This window comes from Myxocyprinus asiaticus, chromosome 29, assembly GCF_019703515.2.
Source record: "Myxocyprinus asiaticus isolate MX2 ecotype Aquarium Trade chromosome 29, UBuf_Myxa_2, whole genome shotgun sequence".
Classification (NCBI taxonomy): domain Eukaryota; kingdom Metazoa; phylum Chordata; class Actinopteri; order Cypriniformes; family Catostomidae; genus Myxocyprinus; species Myxocyprinus asiaticus.
In genome coordinates this window covers 122,501-144,541 of record NC_059372.1, presented here as the reverse complement: position 1 = coordinate 144,541, position 22,041 = coordinate 122,501, and the positions used below count along the sequence as shown (strand labels likewise).

The 22,041-nt window shown below is 41.2% G+C and overlaps 2 protein-coding genes across 2 annotated transcripts in view; both read right to left on the bottom strand.

Annotated features, from left to right (window-relative positions):
* The window catches only part of LOC127419831 (sodium/hydrogen exchanger 9B2), a 29,352-nt gene extending 20,681 nt beyond the window's left edge, over positions 1-8,671 (bottom strand). Inside the window, exon 1 of the mRNA XM_051661600.1 lies at positions 8,612-8,671. The gene's annotated coding sequence lies outside the window, so the exon portion shown is untranslated. The remainder of the gene's footprint in view (positions 1-8,611) is intronic.
* LOC127419840 (neuromedin-K receptor-like) lies at positions 869-20,562 on the bottom strand. The gene is made up of 5 exons (XM_051661611.1): positions 19,953-20,562; positions 13,768-13,956; positions 13,490-13,640; positions 9,957-10,153; positions 869-8,971 (listed from the first exon to the last, which is right to left on the bottom strand). The coding sequence occupies exons 1-5, from the start codon at positions 20,306-20,308 to the stop codon at positions 8,686-8,688; spliced, it is 1,179 nt and encodes a 392-aa protein (XP_051517571.1). The 5' UTR covers positions 20,309-20,562; the 3' UTR covers positions 869-8,685.
* Between the last annotated feature and the right edge of the window lie 1,479 nt (positions 20,563-22,041).

Here is a 22,041-nt window from a genome sequence, read left to right as displayed (position 1 = left end):
AAGAATGTGTCTTACCTGATCAAAACTCAGAGCAACAGAGAACCAGAAAACTGACTCAAGCACTCATGACACACCCATGACACACACACACACACACAGTCACATGAGTGTCTGTCTGCAACGTTCATATCATGATTAAACACTATTTATCATCATATGAGCAAAAATAATCAGTAATTATTAAGAACCACTAATAATTGATCATGTTGTGTGGATGTGACAGTGATGCTCTGAGAGTTTGTCTGGATTTGCTGGAGACAGTGTTCATAAACTCTAGATGATGTTCAACAGTGAAATGATTGCAGGATCAGTGTGTGTGTGTGTGTGTGTGTGTGTTGTGAGGCGACAGTGTTTGTTTTACAGTTCAGATGTTTATTAGAGGTTGAATCTGTTTAATCCTGTTTAAAGTCGAGCTGTCGGAGCTGTGAGTGTGATGAATTACACATTAAACACAGTGCCAGTCTGTGTGTGAACGTAAACTTACCCTGAAAACTGCCATTTATGGTCCTGTGCCTGTCAGTGTGTTGTACAGTATCTATTGTTTTATCATTTTAAACATAAATGATGCTGAGCATTTAAATGTGTTTGTCTGTTTGAATCAGATGACAGTAGCATCACTAGAGTTTGTTACAGCTGATTCAGTGAAATCTGTGTGTACACAAACCAGACAGTGCCCGTGAACGCACGCACACACATGAGACTGCTATATTCTCAGTTATATTGTGTGTGTCCAGCATTTGTGTTTCATCTGTAGTGCAACACAAGACACATTTCCACAATTTATAGTCATTTCATTCACACATCAATGAATGAATGAATGGAAGTGAAGACAAATTGAATGAGTGATGAGGCATATGAACTGAAAACACACTTTTCACATTCTTTATCATTTGACAGTGACAACATACAGATGGCATATATATATACCTTCCAGACAATTTGTGAATCCAGACCTTTGAATGAATACACACACACACACAGAATATAATTAGTCCTGTTATTGTGAGCATCTGGCCTGGTAATCAGAACTTACACAACGAGTTTGAAAGTACATTACAAATTTAATTGTTTACTTGGTTCTTCAGAGAATATCTATACCAGGCAGAGGGGTGACATACATAATACCATAACCATAACACTTTATTATTTCAACACTTCTGGTTATGAACACTTAACTAATATTCTTCTACAGACAATAAAAAACAGATGCATTGCAAAACTGGAACTGTATAAACAATGTGCGTTAAGAATGTATGTGGTTAATAATTTTGCTTGACAGTTAATAAAGTTACTGACAGTGTTGGAACATAAGAGATTTCATATAAACTGAATTACATAATAAGATTACAAAAATGAAATACTTGTAATTGGATTACATGTATAATCAGATGTTTAGGGTTAGCTAAATTAATGTCATCCAGAAGTAATCAGATTACCTAAAAATAGTAATTTAAAAGATTACATTACAGATTTACATTAGTTGTGTAATTTGTAATCAGTACCAGATTACATTTCATAAGTAATCTACCCAACAATGGTTACTGATCTGATCTGTGCTGTATCACCATTTTTAAACAAAAGATCCAGAAAAGAGAACACAAAAAACAGAACTAACATACAGTGGAATTAACACTGACACAGCTGGGTAAAAATTGTACGTTTTGTAGTAATGCTAGAAAAGCTGGCATTATTCCTGACTGAATAAATGAATAACTGCTGTCCATTGGCCAGATGCTTTATTCTGTTGGCCAGATGCTGTTTTAACCATGCTCAAAACTTGGAAATTGATTATTTTAGTTTTTGAATGGATTCTGGAATAAACCTGAATTATTTTTCAGCACTGGAGTTTTTCCTTTCTTTGTTGTTCTTTGATGTGTTTGAAATAGCAAGACCCAACTCGACAGAGTGGCACGTTGGTTTAAAACGGCACTACATTAAGTTGAAAACTTGGCTGATGTTGATGGATTGTTGTATATAATGGATATTACTTCTGCAGTTGGAATGTCAGTGGACACATAGGATTCAAAGACATTTCTGTGAGAACAAAGAAGAGTTTTTTATTCTTACTTTAAAGCGCTTGTTTGACAAAGACTGCTTGACACTGCTTTTGTTTGTCTGAAGATGCACGATGAAGATCAAGTTCAAGTGTTTTCGAAATGAGACTGCACGCATGTTATATTTATTGAGAAATTGTTGCGGTGATCTTGAAAATTAAAAAGCTGTTGTAAGCTGTTTCTTGGATTTAGGAAGCTCAGCAACCTTCAGCACAGAAGCATTGATGGGTTAGGGTTATTGATGAAAGGGATCCTACTAAAATAAAAAGGGCCATGTCAACAGCTTCAAGATAGCTGGGTTAGAGGTAGCAGGGCTTGGTGAAGACACATTTGTGTGTCTGCCTGATGTGTACAATCAGAAGTTGATGCAAGTTAGTAAGGATAATGTGCTCCTACAGGAGGATCTTGAACCATGGCCATTTTTGGATGAGGTAAAACTCAAATATCTAAACACTGTTGTTTGTCTTCTAATTGGGGTCAATGCTCCAAAGTCTTTGGAACCGTGGAAGATTATCAATAGCGTTGAAGGTGGGGATTATGCTGTTAAGACCGTCCTTGGATGGGTGGTGAACGGTCCCCTAAATATTGACAACATGAATTAATTAATAAATGTTACATTTATATAGCGCTTTTCTGACACAACACTCAAAACGCTTTACATTTTTGATGTGAAACTCTGGGCTCTGGGCTTAAACAGCTCACTATGCAGCTGGATCCTGGACTTCCTGTCAAGCAGACGCCAGGTGGTTAGAATAGGCAGCAACATCTCCTCATCACTGACCTTCAACACTGGAGCCCCACAGGGCTGTGTTCTCAGCCCACTACTGTATTCCCTGTACACACATGACTGTGTGGCAACACATAACTCCAATGCCATCATTAAGTTTGCTGATGACACGACGGTGGTAGGTCTGATCACTGACAATGATGAAACAGCCTACAGAGAGGAGGTGCACACTCTGACACACTGGTGTCAGGAGCACAACATCTCCCTCAACGTCAGTAAGACAAAAGGAGCTTGTGGTGGACTTCAGAAGAAAAGACAGAGAACACAGTCCCATCACCATCAATGGAGCACCAGTGGAGAGAGTCAGCAGCTTCAAGTTCCTGGGTGTCCACATCACTGAGGAACTCACATGGTCCATCCACACTGAAGTCGTTGTGAAGAAGGCTCATCAGCGCCTCTTCTTCCTGAGACGGCTAAGGAAGTTTGGAATGAACCGCCACATTCTCACACGGTTCTACACCTGCACTGTGGAGAGCATCCTGATTGGCTGTATCTCCGCCTGGTACGGCAATAGCACCGCCCACAACCGCAAAGCACTGCAAAGGGTGGTGCGAACTGCCAGACACATCATCGGAGGTGAGCTTCCCTCCCTCCAGGAAATATATACAAGGCGGTGTGTGAAAAAAGCTTGGAGGATCATCAGAGACTCCAGCCACCCGAGCCATGGGCTGTTCTCACTGCTACCATCAGGCAGGCTGTATCGCAGCATCAGGACCCGCACCAGCCGACTCCATGACAGCTTCTTCCCCCAAGCAATCAGACTTTTGAACTCTTGGTCGCTCACGATACATATATCAGCACAGCACATTATTAGCCTCAGACTGGACTCACATTTTATACTTCTCTTAATAACACACTGGCAACTGACTATCAACTGACAGCTGAATGTCAACAGAACACTTCATATTTATTTCCACTGATTACATGGGGGGGTACAGTGTATTTTTATTGTATACAGTCTTCTTATTTTGTATATACTGTATATTGTATATTATTATTATTTTTTTGTATACAGTCTTCTTATTTTGTGTATACTGTAAATTGTATATTATTAGGTGTATATTGTATATTGTGTTGTGTAACAGATGTGTAAAATGTGTTATGTGTAAATCAGATGTTTATTGTAATTGTCATACTGCTACTGTATGTTGCTCGGAACTGCACCCAAGACTTTCACCCATTGTTGCACTTGTGTATATGGTTGAGTGACAATAAAGGGATTTGATTTTGATTTGACATTGTGAACAGGGGACTCTCCTCAACCATCACCAGTGTGCAGCATCCACCTGGATGATGCGACAGCATCCATAGTGCACCAAAACGTTCACCATACACCAGCTATAGGTGGAGAGGAGGGAGTAGAGTGATATAGCCAATTTATAGATGGGGATTATAAGGAGGCCATGACTGATAAGGGCCCATGGGGGTAATTTGGCCAGGACATCAGGGTTACACCCCTACTCTTTACGAGAAGTACCCTGGGATTTTTAATGACCACAGAGAGTCAGGACCTCGATTTAAGGTCTCATCCGAAGGATGCAGTATACTGTCCCCATCACTATACTGGGGCATTGGGGCCCACACAGACTGTAGGGTGAGCACCCCCTGCTGGCCTCCCTAATACCACTTCCACAAGCCACCAGTACCACCAGTAAGCACAGACATCATGTTTTATACGGCAACAGAATATCAACTTCTAGGGGTCTGGGTAGCTCAGCAAGCAAAGACCACCACTGGAATCACGTGTTCGAATCCAGGGTGTGCTGAGTGACTCCAGCCAGGCTTCCAAAGCAACCAATTCGTCCCGTTGCTAGGGAGGGTCACGTGGCTTACCTTCCTCGTGGTCGCTATATGGTGGTTCTTGCTCTCGGTGGGGCGCGTGGAATAGTGTGAGCCTCCACACACACTAAATAAACATCAACTTCTATTTTGGAAGAGCTAGTGAAAATGCAGTACAATCAGGGCTTTATAGAACAATCTGTCGACAAGGCAGAGATGTCTGTAGATGACCACCAGTTCATGGAAATTGTGGAAAAAACTGCTGTTCTGAAAAACAAACATTATTACATACAACTACCATTCAGAAATCCAAATGTAATAATGTCAAAAAACAGACAAATGGCAATTCAGCTCATGAAGGAATTCAAGAGGAATTATAACTATTTTGAAGAGTACAAGGCTTTCATGAGTGATATGACTGGTAAAGGCTATGCAGAGCTCGTTCCATCAGAGATGTTGCAGCCATGAAGACATGGTGTCTTTCACCCTAAAAAGCAAACGATCGGAAAAGTTTTTGATTGTGCTTCATCTTTTTGTGGAATGTCTTTGAACAATGAGTTGCTGCCAGGCCCAGACTTGACCAGCAGCCTTTTTGGAGTTGCTTAGATTTCGCCCATTGCATTAATGGAGGATATTGAGAGCATGTTCCATCAAGTACGAGTGAAGATACAGACTTCCTTTGATTTCGCTGATGACCTGATGACAATGTAAACACAGATTTAGTGGACTATAGGATAATAGTGCATCTTTTTGGCACTATATTTGTCCCCAGCTGTGTTAGCTTTGCCCTCAAACAAATAGCTATAAACAATCATGAATAGTACCCAGACTTTCTCAAGTATATGCAGTAATCAAAAGAAGCTGTTTCACTTCATAAAGAATTGACAGATCTTTGTGCACAAGGAGGATACAGGCTGACAAGGTGGATATTTAATTTCAGGGACGTCCTGACTGTCACTCCTCAAGAAAAGAGGGCCAAAGTGGTGACCATCACCAGTGATTCTTGTTGGAAAACAAATACTACAAGATCTCTGTAAGTAAAAATGTAGTTGGGGTTACAGCATTCCTGAAGTTTTTGCTGAACAATGGCAAAACTGGCTGACTGATTTACCAGAGCTGCATCCTTTCAAGGTGAGAAGATGCTTACCTCCAGGTTTTGTGAAGCTGAAGACTGCCCCACTGCATCAATTTTGTGATGCTTGTGAAAAGGGCTATGGAAATGTGTCATATCTAAGACTAATGGACTGTCATAATAATGTACATGTACCATTTCTGAAATCCCATGTTGCTCCACTTAAGTATACAATCATTTCCAGGCTCGAGCTTATAGCAGCTGTTTAAGCTGCATGAATTGATCATCTATTAAGAATGGAGCTGCAAATTGCAATGTCAAAGTCTGTATTCTGGTCCGAAAGCACGGCTGTTTTGAAATACCAAGCGAACAGAAACAAATATTTCAAGATCTTTGTTGCCAATTTTCACCATTATTACCAAGTTGATGCAACCATCAAAACTGAGATACGTAAGCTCAGAGCTTAACCCTGCTGATCACACATCTCGTGACCTAAGAGCCACAGCATTCCTTTCAACCACAAGACAAATTTTGGCTCCACAATTCCTTGACTTTCCAGAGACACATTGGCCACAGCCTTTTCCAGTGAAGCAAGTATCTGCTAATGACCCTGAAGTAAAAAGAGACATAGTTGCCTGCAGCACTGAATTAAAAAAGGAAAACCCTTTGATGAAGTTAATCTCACACTTCTGTTCTTGGAAAAAAAACTGCAAACCAGTGTGGAATGGCTTCTTAGACTGAAGGTTGCGTTTAAAAAGTTGAGATCGGCATGGCAGCAGATTGATAAAATGACCAAAGAAAAATCTCTCTGCAAGACTTCTCATGTGATTGACAAAAGAGGTCCTGAATTACTCAACTCTTTCAGTGGAAGACATAGACCATGCTGAGAAATATATTGTATGGTTAATTCAGCAAGAATATTTTTAAAAAGAAATTGCCCTGTTGGAGAAAGGTAAACAGTGTTGGAAGAACAACTTCTCTCTACAAACTGGACCCACATATGGCTGATGGAATCTTGAGAGTTGGAGGTAGTTTAAGCTAAACCTTCTTGCCAGAAGAACAGAAATGCCCAGCAATAATCCTCAAAACCAGTCTCATATAAGAGCTTATCCTATGTGATGTGCATGACCAAGTTGGGTGTTGTGGAAAGAATCACACATTGTCAAAACTACGTCAACATTTTTGGATTCCCCATGCCGGTGCAATGGTGCGGAGAATGATTAAAGAATGCATCACTTGTCATTGTTTGCATGCAACGGCAGCACAACAAAAGATGTCTGATCTACCGGTGTTTTGTGTGCCCTGTACTGGAGCTGAGATCAGACAATGAAACTCATTTTGAGAGTGCCAATCACAAACTCAGGACAGCCATTAAGGCCCTGGATCAAAACAATATATTTTATGCCTTACAAGGAGTGGGTATTTTGTGGAAATTTAACCCACCACTTGGGGCTCATCATGGAGGTCTCTGGGAGTGCCTGATCTGCTCAGCCAAATATATCCTGCAGTGTGTGCTGAAAGAGCAAGCACTTACTGATGAAGCACTGCATACAGCCTTGAGTGCGATAGAGGCCATCATGAACAGTCAGCTTACCAAAGCTTCAGATCACCCAAGTAATTTAGAGGCTTTCACAACTTACCACTTGTTGCCACTCAAGAGTTGGCCACCTCTTCCACCTGGGCTCTTCAGAAAAGAGGACCAGTATACCAGAAAAACTCTGGAGGCAAGTCCAGTACATTGCTGATGTTTTGGACCAGGGAGAATCAACCTCTACAGCAAGGCTGGCAAAAATGGAATAAGAAGACACATAAAATAAAACCTGTAGACCTTGTCCTTGTTATTGAAGAAAACATCCCTTGGAATTGTTGGAGAATGGGTAGAATCCTGGAAATTATGGCAGATTCCAAAGGTCTTGTATGGCAGGTCCGGGTCAAAACCAAGAACAGTGTACTCGATATACCAATCAGCAAACTCTGTTTCCTTCCAGAGACAGATTGATGCACACCTGAAGAGTTCTTAAGCTCCAGCACTTTTACACTTTCACTTGCACTGACTTCGGACTTACTGATTGTACACTTGACAGTGACTTACAAGGATTGAACTGTAGAGACAATTTGTAAATTTCTGTATAATGGATTGTATGATAAACTGAACAAAACATGTGCATGTACCTATAGACTGAAGATTAATTCTAAATGCACACTTATAAAAAACACAGAAAAACTGTGATGCTCAATGTATAATTTAATAAACTGATGATGTGTATGAATAACTGTACTAATGTTAGCAGAATTATGTGATAAGAAATCTATTCTTGTATTATGGCTCCATTTTTTATTTATTGAGGTAATTGCATACTAAATGCTTTGACAATTAGGTGTTGGAGCCACCTTGCATTTAATTGTAAAAAATTATATTTATTATCTTGGTTTATTCACACTCCATTTAATGATTTGATATTTTGGTTATAACTTTATAGAGATAAACTTATTTGATTAGTTAAAACCCAGAATCGCCAGGAAGCGAGGGGTCATGACTTATTTAGGGGTGTGGTTATTTGGACAAGCGAGGTAAGTTGGGCAAAGAAAGCCAACAAGTTTTTCAACCATGCTCAAAACCTGGAAATTGATTAATTTCGTTTCTGGATTGATTATGGAATAAACCTGCATTATTTTTCAGCATTGGTGTTTTTCCTTTCTTTGTTGTATGGATATGTGTTGGAAATAGCAAGACCCAACTCGACAGAGTGGTGCGTTGGTTTAAAACCGCACTACACAGAATTCAACTCTGACGTCAAACAAACCAAAAGCTCTAATGTGAGAACATACTTCACGAAAATTTACTTCAGGTCTGAATACTGAAAACAAAGTGTGTTTAATTTCACATATATATATATATATATATATATATATACCTACAGTGAGAATATAAGTTGTTGACTGAGCTACGGTGGCTGATGTGAAGTTCTTGTGTTCTTGTTTGTGATTGGCTCTTAGCTGAGTTCTTTCCCTGCTGTGCTTACAGGGTTGCCACAGAGACCACCATTGAGTGACAGGCGTGTGGAGGTCCGCGATTGGCTGCTGCGGTGACTGCCGCATGAGCTCTTGCGTCTCGTGGAGTTTGCACTGGCATCGGCACTAGAATCCATGCGTGTGACCGTGTACAGGCTGCTCTGGCGGTTCTGTATGAAGCGGATCGTGTGGAGTTCTAACTCGTCACAGTTCGACACATGAATGAAGGGACACCAGCGAAACACTCGCTTGAATCCCGCACGGAACCTGCAACACAAACACGCCAACACACTCTTATTCTGCATTCACATCATGTTTTGAGAATTTACAGAATTACCATAATTATGAGTTGAAAAACTATTGACATCTTTGTGGAACTCAGAATTACAGTGTCTAATGTGTAGTGTGTAATGTGTAGTGTGTGTGTGTGGTGTGTAATGTGTAGTGTGTGTGTGTGGTGTGTAATGTGTAGTGTGTGTGTGTGGTGTGTAATGTGTAGTGTGTGTGTGGTGTGTAATGTGTGTGTAGTGTGTAATGTGTAGTGTGTGTGTGGTGTGTAATGTGTGTGTGGTGTGTAATGTGTAGTGTGTGTGAGATGTGTGATGTGTAGTGTGTAATGTGTAGTGTGTGTGTGGTGTGTAATGTGTAGTGTGTGTGAGGTGTGTGATGTGTAGTGTGTAATGTGTAGTGTGTGTGTGGTGTGTGATGTGTAGTGTGTAATGTGTAGTGTGTGTGTGGTGTGTATTGTGTAGTGTGTGGGAGGTGTGTGATGTGTAGTATGTAATGGGTAGTGTGTAATGTGTAGTGTGTGTGTGGTGTGTAATGTGTAGTGTGTGTGTGGTGTGTAATGTGTGTGTGTGTGGTGTGTAATGTGTAGTGTGTAATGTGTAGTGTGTGTGTGGTGTGTAATGTGTAGTGTGTGTGTGGTGTGTAATGTGTGTGTGTGGTGTGTAATGTGTAGTGTGTGTGAGGTGTGTGATGTGTAGTGTGTAATGTGTAGTGTGTGTGTGGTGTGTAATGTGTAGTGTGTGTGTGTGGTGTGTAATGTGTGTGTGGTGTGTAATGTGTAGTGTGTGTGAGGTGTTTGATGTGTAGTGTGTAATGTGTAGTGTGTCGCCGCCCGTTTGGCCCCATTTCGTGGCCGGCCCACCGGGAAAAGTCCCGGGTTCTCCCTATGGCCAGTCCGCCCCTGGTGTAGTGTGTGTGTGGTTTGTAGTGTGTGTGTGTGTGTAGTGTGTATGTGGTGTGGTACCTGCTGTTCAGGCAGCAGTATATAATAGGGTTGTACATTGATGAGCTCATTGACAGCCACAGCACTGACAGATAAACCTGCTGGATGAACGTCCATTTATTCAGCTCTCTGTTGAGTCCCGTTACAATGAAATACACGTGATACGGCAGCCAACAGACCGCAAATGTTACCACCACGATCACCATCATCTTCACAACCTAAACACAACATGACAACAACATTAATCATAAAACTCTGAAAAAATAAATACATGAGTGATCGTGTAATGAGGGTGACTTGTGAGGCCATGTGACGATTTATTTACAAAACAACAATTTTCAAAAACATCCAGAACACAAGCGAACAAGACAACGACAAAGAAAAAAAAAATGATCACAAGACTTGATTTAAAAATAATTTTACATGTAAAGACTAGATGAACTGCAGGTCAGACACAATACACACGTATATCAGACTAATCAGGTCACAGTCTTACAGACTCATTAAGAGTAAGGTCAGGTAGGGTCGGGTCAGGGGGTTAGGATTAGGCCGGGAACTTTTCTCCAATGGGCAAACCCTCAGCAGGACATGAAACCACAAGACACACTGAATATTACAAAATCACAAAGTCCTCTAGAAAAAAAGCAGATACAGTGCACCTCAGTGGTTGAAAGGGGAACAACTGGAGTATATTATAGCTGGGGTCTCTACCATGAAGCCTGTTTCGCTGGCTAGTCAGGAAAGTTTTAGTTTAGTTTGCGCCAACCCTGGATTTTTAGTATCACTAAGGTGGGTCAGTTTTTTACCAGTGTTCATTGCCACAGTAACTTATGCTGCACAGCTAACCTGCTTTGGAAAAGCTTTTGTTCTGGGTAACAGGTCGCTAATAGATACTGAACCAGTCAGCTGTGAGTAACGTGACATCTCTGTGTCTCTTAAAACACACTTTATGGAAATAAGTTTAGAAATCCACAAAATCAACTTTTACAGAACTAAGTTTATAAATTCACCAACTCAACAATTTAGTCTATTTTTTTTCTGGCAGATGGAGTCTTGTATTTTATTTAAATGCACTCTTTCAGTTTTTTTTTTTCTGATTATTTACCTACTCTAACCGTAAAATATAAAATATTTATGAGAATGTAAACATAATATAATATCATCTATCAAACACATTGTTAGATAGATCAATACAATGCCTGTCAATATAAATTGACTCTAATATATTAAAAGCTTAAAGGTGCTGTAAGCAATTTTAGCAGTTCTGCTTCCACGAGACTGAGTTGTTGGATTAGCCATGCCCCCTTTTTCCAAAACCCCGCCCTCCAAAAATAACAAATGAGCTTTATTGAGACCGACACGAGCAGAAACGGTTGTTAAAAACAAAAGCAGCAAAATAGCGCCCTCAACTGACAACTGTTATGAACAACATGGCATAAAAATGGCATTAAGCCTCAATAATTCACTGCAACTGCAATACTATGAGAATCCGCAAAATGATTGACAGGTCGAAACCATGAGAGACCACAGCCCGCGGACACATTTTTATTTGTTGTTTACAGAGTCTAGAGCTGTCACAGAGACCGGTGAGATATCTCACGACAATTATTTCATTAATATCTTTCAGGGAGTAGGAAAATGTTTTACCTTTCCATGAAAATAAAATCGCTTACAGCACCAAACTCCACAAGATGGCTGTATCAGAAAGGGATGAATGTCAAACACCTTCTTTCATGAACTAAAGATGAACATACACTGAAGTTCAATAAAAGAACATCGAGACAGATGAGTCTTTATTGCTTGTCATGTTGCTAGAATAAAAGAGTAAATAAGTAAGTCTTATTGTTATTATGCATAGAATCATTCAGCATTAATCCACAGTATTCCAAGTGTTCACTTTTTAATTATTCAATAGTATCCTATATTCATTTGTAAAAGTATTAAATGATATTAAGCTTTTAATTTAAATTAAAGCTGCACTATGGAATTTTGGGCTCTCCTAACAAAATTTTAAATAACTTGCAGAGAAACATTTTACATTTTTTAATTTAACAGATGCTTTTTTCCAAAGCGACTTACAAATGAGGAATACAAAAAAAGCAATTTGTCAAATGAGCAGTGCTGCAATACAAAGTTTTAAATTGCTCAGAGAAGTACAAGTAGAGAAGAAATGAGGGACAGTGGTGAAAGTAGAAGAACTGGGTCAAGCGTTCACAGAAGAAATGCGATTTCAGATGTTTCTTAAAAGTAGAGAATCATCTGGAGTTCAGAAGATCGTTCCACCAGCAAGGAACGGTGGAAGTGAAAGCTCAGGAAAGGGATTTTCTGCCTCTGTGAGATGGCACCACAAGGCGCTGCTCACTCACCAATTGCAAGCTTTTGGATTGGCATACAGACTTGGAGTAGTGAGTGTAGATAGAGCTAACCCTTAATGTAGTGGAAGCGGAACCCGTGGCTGTTCTATATGCGAGCATCAATGCCTTGAATTTGATGCAAGCCACCATTGGCAGCCAGCACAGTTTGATTAGAAGAGGTGTGACGTGCTCTCTTGGGCTCGTTAAAGACCAATCGTGCCACTGCGTTCTGGATCAATTGCAGAGGTTTAACTGTACATGCAGGAAGTCCTGCCAGAATATCATTGCATTAGTCCAGTCTAGATATAACAAGAGGCTGGATGAGGAGCTGTGTAGCATACTCTGATAGGAAGGGTCTGATCTTTCTTATGTTGTATAGTGCAAATCTGCATGATCCGGCAGTCTTTGCGATGTGGTCCTTGATGTTACGCTGATCATCAAACACCACTGCAAGATTTCTGACAAAAAGTTTTCAATAACAAATTCTTTTACAACCCAACCTCACCCCAAAACCTAAATCCCAACTTTTGGGTTGCATCCATAGAAACCTTAACCCATGTCCCTAACCCTAACACTGACTTTAATATTTTACAGAACTGGGGGCCTGGGTAGCTCAGTGGTAAAATACGCTGGCTACCACCCCTGGAGTTCGCTAGTTCACTAGTTCGAATCCCAGGGCATGCTGAGTGACTCCAGCCAGGTCTCCTAAGCAACCAAATTGGCCCGGTTGCTAGGGAGGGTAGAGTCACATGGGGTAACCTCCTCGTGGTCGCTATAATGTGGTTTGTTCTCGGTGGGGCGCATGGTGAATTGAGCATGGTTGCCGCGGTGGATGGCGTGAAGCCTCCCCACGCACTATGTCTCTGTGGCAACGCACTCAACAAGCCATGTGATAAGATGCACGGGTTGACTGTCTCAGACACGGAGGCAACTGGGATTCGTCCTCTGCCACCCGGACTGAGGCGAATCACTATGTGACCACAAGGACTTAGAGCGCATTGGGAATTGGGCATTCCAAATTGGGAGAAAAAATAAAACAAAGTATTTTACAAAAGAAACTTTATTTTATTAGATTTTTATTTTCTCATTAATGAAAGATGTAGACATAACAGATCACATTACATTCTCACTTTAGATCACATCACTGTGATTCTAAATCACAATCACATTTAAGCCACATGTTCATATCAGTGTGAGCACCTTTCGTTTGGCCTTTAGCTGATCCTGCAAGTTTTCTGAGGAATGTCCTGGAATTTCACCCCCCCACAGAGTGAGTCCGACCCTGCTGTAGGTGGCAGCCATTACCACGAGAGGCAGGAGATAAACCAGCACTGCTACAATCACATGATACCTAAAGAACACACACAGTCAGGAAGGTATCATGAAAACGTATCTGAATTAAACATAACTGACATTGATAAAGGATTATTTTTTAGTGCCAATCTATAAAGTTCATCTATCAACTGTCCATCTCTCACATGATGGGGTCGTCTGCAGGTCGTGGCCAAGCCACATAGCAGAGTGTTCTGGGCAGAACCACTCGTGTTGTGGAATAAAAGCACAGCGGAAATGCCAGAATCACGGCCAGAATCCACACGCAGGCGATCATGCCTTTCGTGGCCGTTGCAGAGAGGCGGGGCTTCAGCGGGTGGATTATCGCCATGTACCTGATCAAAGAGGAAGTGACATGAGCAGATGTAGATTGTTCCCTTAAACAGGAAGCTCTGAGACATCACACACAGCATTCACTGATGGCTTTTATTGTCTGCAAGATGTTTTAAACTCTGGCACCAGAACAAGTTTTTAAGTGGGCCTATAGTTTGTGATTTGAAATAAATGAACTCTTAAGTAGAAACATACCATTAAACCACATGTGTTATTATTCAGGAAGCTAGCTATAAACATCTCACTGTACATTCTCACCAACAGATATGGTGTATTCAGGGTATGCAGGACTATTATGAAAATGTTTGTGTTTTTTGCTGTGGTTTGCCGTGAGGAAGGCAGGTCTGTCCTGAGAGTCAAATCTGGACTTACTGAAGATGGTGACAGAGTCCAAACCTCAAATCATAATGGAGATATCCTCTCATCCTCTACAGAACCCTCCAGTCAGTTTCAAGAGCACCTTTAGTTCTTTCCTTGCTAGTCACTGCTATTAGTCTGTGTTATGTCCCTCTTATCCACTTGGTGGCAGTTTCCTTAGTCTGTTTTGTTTGGCTGGACTGCTGGCAGCCCTTGTTCAGTTCCAATATAAATCCACACCAGTTGACCTGCTCAGGGTGGAGAGAGCCTTCAACTGGCAACTGCTGTGTGGCTTTTGACATGCTGTGTTTATGATAAAATATATTTCTTCCACTAAGTCATTACTGATTAAAATACCCTTTTTTTTAGCCTATATTTGTGTTGTAGTCCATGGTGTTACTTTCAGCTGTGGTTGGCTGTAAAATAATTGGGGGCTCGTCCAAGCTTTTTGAATCGGAACTCATGTTTTTATAGCAAGACACCTGCGACTTAGTACTAAGTACTTTCTTCTTGGTAATTAGGACATTTAAGTGCCTTCTTATGCTAGTTTTACACTGCACACCAAAGCAGTGCGTGAGCCGAGCCGAAGCAGTGAAACTGCTGCACTCTATACAGAAAATAAAGTTATAACATGGTTATCAGGAGTGAGCTATTGATAGGTAATACAAACTTAATCGTCATGAAAATTAATTCACATGATGCTGGTGAAATCAAATGTAGTCTTGTAGAATTATTTAATGTAGTGACAGCCAACACAATAAGCTCTGCTCATTTCAAACATCATTTAGTGGAAGGGGGATGACAATGAGCCTGAATGTTAATTTGCAGAGAACAGTGATCACCTGGTTTGGCTCGATCACTCTTAATAATATACTTAATAATATAGTCAGAAATAAGTAATTATACACAACCACTGAATAGAGATATCTCTTTGTTCAAACATGGGTGTTGCTAAAACCTGTCGTTGTGTCCTTCATTGCATTTTCTGGCCTGGTTTAAAGTGGGATGTGGTGCAATACTGAAAAACCTGTCATGATTGTCAGCTGGCTGGCAAACCTAACCAGTTGATTCTGCTTGCTCATCTGTATCCAATACCGGTCATATAATCATAGATTGTGTTGTTCCACTTCCACGCTCCTAATCCGGCTACCAGTATTTTTTAATGATAATGAGTGTAGCTACCCGCTTCCCAGAGGCCATTCCTCTGTGGAAGATTACGGCAAAAGCAGTAACCGAAGCCTTGCTCAAATTCTTCTCCCTGTTTGGCCTTCGTGATCAGGGCGTAACATTTTATTTTGAGAGTGTTTTCCGCAAGTCCTGAAAAGCCTGAGAGTCAGGGAGCACTGGAGCAGTTTAACTAGACTCTTAAATCGATGTTGCGTGCTTACTGTCTAGAGGTTGGTAAGGACTTGGAAGACACTATTTAGTTAGCTATTTCCATACTTGTATGTACAGAGCTTGCAAGCAAAAACTTAGTGTGCAGAAGTGTGTGAAATCATGGTTTGACAACAAAGCAAAAGAACATGCGTTTGAACCAGGTGATAAAGTACTAGTCCTGTTCCTGGTTCCACATTGCATGCTCGATACAGTGGCCCCTATGTAATCAAGATAAAAGTCTCTGATCGTGATTACAACTCCAGACAGGCGATGACAGATGTGTGTATGCCATGTAAATATGCTAAAACCTTACTATGAGCGTCAGTCCAGTGTTAAGGCTGATTCTCCCCCGCCAGCAACAAAAACTGTTAAAGACTATACAATTGTTAAACCTGATTCAGTTGTCTTATCTTCTGTTGCAGAGGAGAGGAAGCTGAAAATCTTTTTCAATGTGCTGTTAAAGGTTGATTAAAGAACTGAGCACCTCCCTCATCTTTCAGAAATGGAAATAGCAGATGTTGTAACTTTAGTAAAAATTTTCCTCAGCTCTTTAGTGACGTGCCAAGTCAAACATCTGTCTTGAAATACGACATTGACTTAAGGTCAACAGCGCCATTAAAACAGCATCTGTATTGGGTTAACTCTACAAAGCATGCTCTCTCGCAAAAAGAGGTAGAATATATGCTAGCCAACAACATTGCTCAGACTAGCTTAAGTGCATGGAGTTCACAGTGCACGTTGGTTACAAATCCGACGGTACATATAGTTTTTGTGCCGACTTCCACTAAGTCAATATTGTCGCCCGACCTGATTGTTTTCCACTGACTAGGACTGATGATTGCGTTGACCGGGTGGGATCTGCCATATTCGTCAGAAAGCTTGACTTGCTTAGGGGATACTGGCAAGTGCTAACAACCTGTCCCTCCATGTGGGGAAGACAAAGGAGGTTGACCTGTCAGAGGAGAAACTCTGTTGACCACCTCCCACTGACCATCAACGGCACGACCATGGAGAGAATCAGCAGCACTAAATTCCTGGGGGTGCACATCACAGAGGATCTCACCTGGACCACCAACACAATATCAGTATCCAAGAGGGCCCAGCAGCGCCTCCACTTCCTGCGCCGGCTGAAAAGAGTGAGTCTCCCTCCACCCATCCTCAACACATTCTACAGGGGCACCATTGAGAGTGTGTTGACCAACTGCATCACTGTCTGGTATGGGAAATGCAGCGCCGCAGACCGCAAAACACTACAGCGAACATTGAATACAGCTACAAAGATCATCGGTGTCCCTCTCCACTCTATCATGGACATTTTCCTTGCATGGTGCTCCAGCAAAGCCACCAGTATTGTGAAGGACACCACCCATCCCTCCCACAGTCTCTTCCAGCTCCTACCATCAGGAAGACGGTACTGGAATATTCAAGCCCGCTCTACCAGACTGTTCAATAGCTTCTTCCCCCAGGCTGTGAGAGCTCTAAACACCAATCGCCCCTTCCCCCTCTGACCCCCCCCACCCCACTACCTCCTGAATCAGAAACATTTAAACATTTCTGAACCCCCCCCCCCCACACACCTAAATAGACATGTAACCTCTTGCTGCTATTCTACAAGGTCTGTTCCTTTAAGAACTGTTTACAATTCTTATGTGCAATACTGTGAGGGTGTTCTCTTCTCTCTCTCTCAGTTTTATACACACTGGTCACTTTAACATCTTCACTGCTACCCAGGCTCACCATGGAAACACTTATGTTTACACCTATATACATTTCCTGTGTATACTAAGTATTAACGTCCTCATGCCCTTAATGTCCTGTACTGTTGGCCCTGAATGTTTTCTTTGCACTGTTTTCTGTACTGTTGCACTATGTGTGTTAATTGTCTGTAAAGGATATGTTGAAAATATATGTAAAGTATATGTATAGTATATAAGCTAGATAGGTCTATGTGTAATGTCTGTATATGTAGCACCGTGGTCCTGCGAGGCATGACATTTTGTACCCTTGTATGTCTCTACATATAGAGGAATGACAATAAAGCTCACTTGACTTGCCACTCACAAGTTCAAAGAAATCTCAGCCTTCGTTACTCCTGATGCTTTCCTTAATAATAAGATTATAGCCTTTGGGATGCGAATTGGTAAGGCTACTGTGACATATTTAAGGTGAATTGCTGGAAGAGGGTGAGTGTGTCCTGTTGAAGCGAAAGTTGGCGCAATCTGTAACTTGTTACGAGTGACCATAGTGAGTTTTTAGGCATGGGAGGTTACTACTGGAATTTTTATAAGAACTTTAGTTCTGTCGCATTAACTGACCTTCTAAAAAGTGAAATTTCAGTCTTGCCAGCAGACCTTTGAAAATGTCAAAGGCCTATTGATCTCGGTTCCCATATTAACTGCACCAGATTTCCCCAAACATTTCCATCTCGCAATTGACGATTGACACAATTGAGTGATGTCGGTTCAGGAGCTGTCCTCTTTCAGTGTGGTGCTGAAAATGTAGAACGTCCCATCTGTTACGTCTCCCAGAAGTTTAACCAAAAGCAACAGAGATATTCTATTATTGAGAAAGAAGCATTGGTTCTTATTCTTGAAGTGTATTTAGGGCTATCTTTCTTCCTAATTCTTTGTTTATAATGATCATGATCAGATTTCTAAATCAGATGCTTAATGCTAATCAGAATCTTGTGCAGTGGAGTATAATTTTGCAAGCATACGATTAAACATATTACAGGGAGGGACAACCTCATTGCTGATGCACTTTCTATAGTGAAAATTGAAACATCCCAGTCTGTCTGTAAAACGCATCAGTAGTTGTGAGTATAGACTGTATGTGAAAATTGTTATAGAAGTGCTCTTTAAATAGTAGAGCCTCGAGTTTCATCCCATATGTCATTTTTAAAATTTGAGCGATTTATCACGAAATGGCACACTGTTAAACACAAGGATGTACAGTAATGTGTACTTTAGCACATTTATCACTTTTATTTTTCCTATATTTACTGTGCATTATCACACTGAGAATAAATGGGTTCATTAAAAAGCTGGAAAATGTTGCTTTCAGAGACTTTATATGGAGTTAGGATGAAAATAAGATGCATTTCAAACTGTTCTGAGACCAGAGCAGACAGACAGCACACTGGAGGTTAAGTCATTCACTAAATAGGGAGCAAGGGAGCATCCTATAGCTCTCTATGCAGTTAAGTGCATTCACTCCTAAAATCTGATCAAAAGTTCAGTTTCAGGCTGCAGATGATGTTTGGATCACTCAACATGTTTGACAGACATGTGACAATGATAATCAGTACATAGATTCAGAATTTATAATGTATCATTTTATTTTAACATGATTGACAGTGATTGGATGATGCTGGACATTACTTTGAATCAGAATTAATTATGCTAATTTCTGATATAATGTCGGTGTGACGAGGAGGAGGGTGGGGCCAGGCCGTGAATACGCACGCCTGGCCCCCAATCAGGCTAATCAGCCGAGGAGAGGGATAAGTGCAGCGGGATGCGGCAGTTCGAGAGAGAGAGCGCCACACGCAGCTGCTGTGTGTGTGTTTAAGTTTTGTGTCTTTTTCTGATGTAATGTCTGTAACATCTCAAAAACATGAATAATCAGCACTCCTGGACACATGAAAAAATATGACTTTCTATAGCTTGATATTATTTACAACACAGTCTCGCTGTCTACATATGTGGACATCAATTTTTAGGAAAACCATTTGCTCTAGAATGTTATTTTTTGCTTGTTTATTAAGGGCTAATATTTACAAATCAAAAAGGGAAATGCACACAGCAGTCACGCTCGAGTCTCAGGAGGTTAAGGTTTGTTTAGCATGTGACATATGATGACTGTACAGAAATACAACAAAAACTATGACAAAAACTTTGACATTTTAATTCAGTGTGACTGTTGTGACAGAGAAAATAATGACTTGAAGGTGATGCAAGAAACACACACACACACACACACACACACACACACACATCATAGACTTCTTCTTTTATACAATGCTAATTATAATGTGTACAGTCAGACTAACCCAAATTATAAAAGAAAAGTTTTTGCATTCATTCTCTTACCATCAATCCAGCCATCATAATCTTGAATGTCACTCCTTATATTTGTGTAGTCACTGTATGTATGAATAAGAGAGAGAGAGAGTGTGTGTGTGTGTGTGTGTGTGTGTGTGTGTGTGTGTGTGTGTGTGTGTGTGTGTGTGTGTGTGTGTGTGTGTGTGTGTGTGTTTTGTCACCTGTCTAACGCGATGGCACTCATGGAGTAGATACTCGCGAACACCGCGGCCACCGGATAGAAGTTTTGGAAGCGGCAGTACGCGTCACCGAAGTACCAGTCCCCGTGCGCGGCGTACACGAAATTAACCGTTGCGTTGAGCGCGGCCACGGACACGTCAGACACCGCGAGGTTCAGCAGAAAGTAGTTGGTGACGGTTCTCATCCTCTTGTGCGCAAGAATGATCCAGATGACGATCAGGTTTCCGGTCACGGCCACCAGCAAAACCAGCGCGAACGCGAGCGCCCAGAGCGTGACGCGCCACGGAGACTGCGCGAACCTGTTAGTGAAGTTTGAGTGATTCCCTGATGCGGACATGACTAGAGCTGTCTGTCTGTCTGTCTGTCTGTCGGTGTGTCTGCTCACAGGTGGAGCAGCGCCCCTGTGTGTGATTGTGTGTGTGTGTGTGTGTGTGTGTGTAGAGAGAGAGAGAGAGAGAGAGAGTATTGTGTGAGCAGTAATCTGGGGAAGACTTTCTGTTGTATCCTGAACGCCCGGATACAGGCCTTCCTTACCAAACACAATGTCTTGAGTAAGAGTCAGATTGGATTCCTGCCAAACCACCGCACCACCGACCACATTCACACACTACACACGATAGTCAACCAGCACGTTCATCATAAAAAGCAAAGGCAAAATTTATGCATGTTTTATTGATTTAAAAAAAGCATTTGATTCCATTTAGCATGATGGTCTATATTATACAATTCTACAATCCGGCATTGGGGGTAAAATGTACGACAATATCAAATCTATGTATTCGGACAACAGGTGCGGAGTTAAAATTGGAAATAAAAGAACAGAATTCTTCACTCAAGGGCATGGAGTGAGACAGGACTGCAGTTTGAGTCCAACTCTGTTCATCTTTTACATGAATGAGTTAGCAGTGCTACTGGAACAATCTGCAACACCCGGTCTTACTCTAAATAATTCTGAAGTTCTTCTCTATGCAGATGATCTGGTGCTGCTGTCAGCTACTGCACAAGGACTACAGCAGCACCTGGACCTGCTGCAGAACTACTGTCAGAACTGGGCCATGACAGTCCATCTGAAAAAAACTAAAATTATGATCTTCCAGAAAAAAGCCAGATTACAGGAAACCAGATACACATTCACTCTGGGAAACACACCCTACACTACGACTACATCGGTCTTAAAATCAGTGCTTCAGGGGGGTTTGGTCTGGCAGTGAATGCACTAAAAGAGAAAGCTAGAAGAGCATTCTATGCTATTAAGGGCAAATTTACCCAAATAGACATTCCTGTAACAATTTGGAGTAAACTCTTTGATAGTATTATTATGCCTATTGCTCTGTACGGATGTGAGGTTTGGGGTCCACTCTGTCTGACAGATTACTCTAGATGGGACAAACACCCCATAGAATCCCTGCATGCAGAATTCTGTAGAAACATTCAAAGAGTTCAGAGAAGAACACCTACTAATGCATGCCGGGCCGAACTAGGCAGATACCCCCTAATTATACATATTGAAAAACGATCCCTCAAATTCAAGTTCCCCTAACACACTGCAACATGAAGCCCTTAAAACCCAAGAGCTGAAGCCTAAAACCAGTCCCCTTTATCAGCTGACTCTGAAACTCACAAACACACTAACAACTAACAAACACCAGTTTCAGACCAGCACTGCTGAACAAAACCAAATCACAATAAACCAAATCATAAAAGAAAGCACAAATTCATATTTGGACCATTGGGAAAATGAAAGTAAAAACCAAAGCAAACTGGAATGTTATCGGACCCTAAACAGAACATATAATCTAGCAGAATATCTCCACACTGTAAGAGATCCAAAACAGAGACGGATCCTCACCAAATACAGACTCACTGATCACAGTCTGGCCATAGAAAACAAACATGAACGAGTCTGTGCTCACTGTGACAGAGACACACTTTCTCCTTCACTGGGAGAAACTGAACTCTCATGCCACAGTTCTCCAGTTCAGCAGAAACAGATCAAATGCAGGTGTTATTGGGGGAGGACAATCATGCATCAGTTGCAGCTAAATTCAGAAACCAATCACTGCCTTACTG

Bases quoted from the DNA above. Each gene is read 5' to 3' on its own strand.
- LOC127419840 (XM_051661611.1), bottom strand. From the start codon at position 20,308: ATGTCCGCATCAGGGAATCACTCAAACTTCACTAACAGGTTCGCGCAG. The intron at 10,154-13,489 runs GTGCTCACACTG...TGTTGTGTTTAG, and splicing joins AGCTAAAGGCCAAACGAAAG to GTTGTGAAGATGATGGTGAT. The intron at 8,972-9,956 runs GTACCACACCAC...TTTGTGTTGCAG, and splicing joins TACTGCTGCCTGAACAGCAG to GTTCCGTGCGGGATTCAAGC.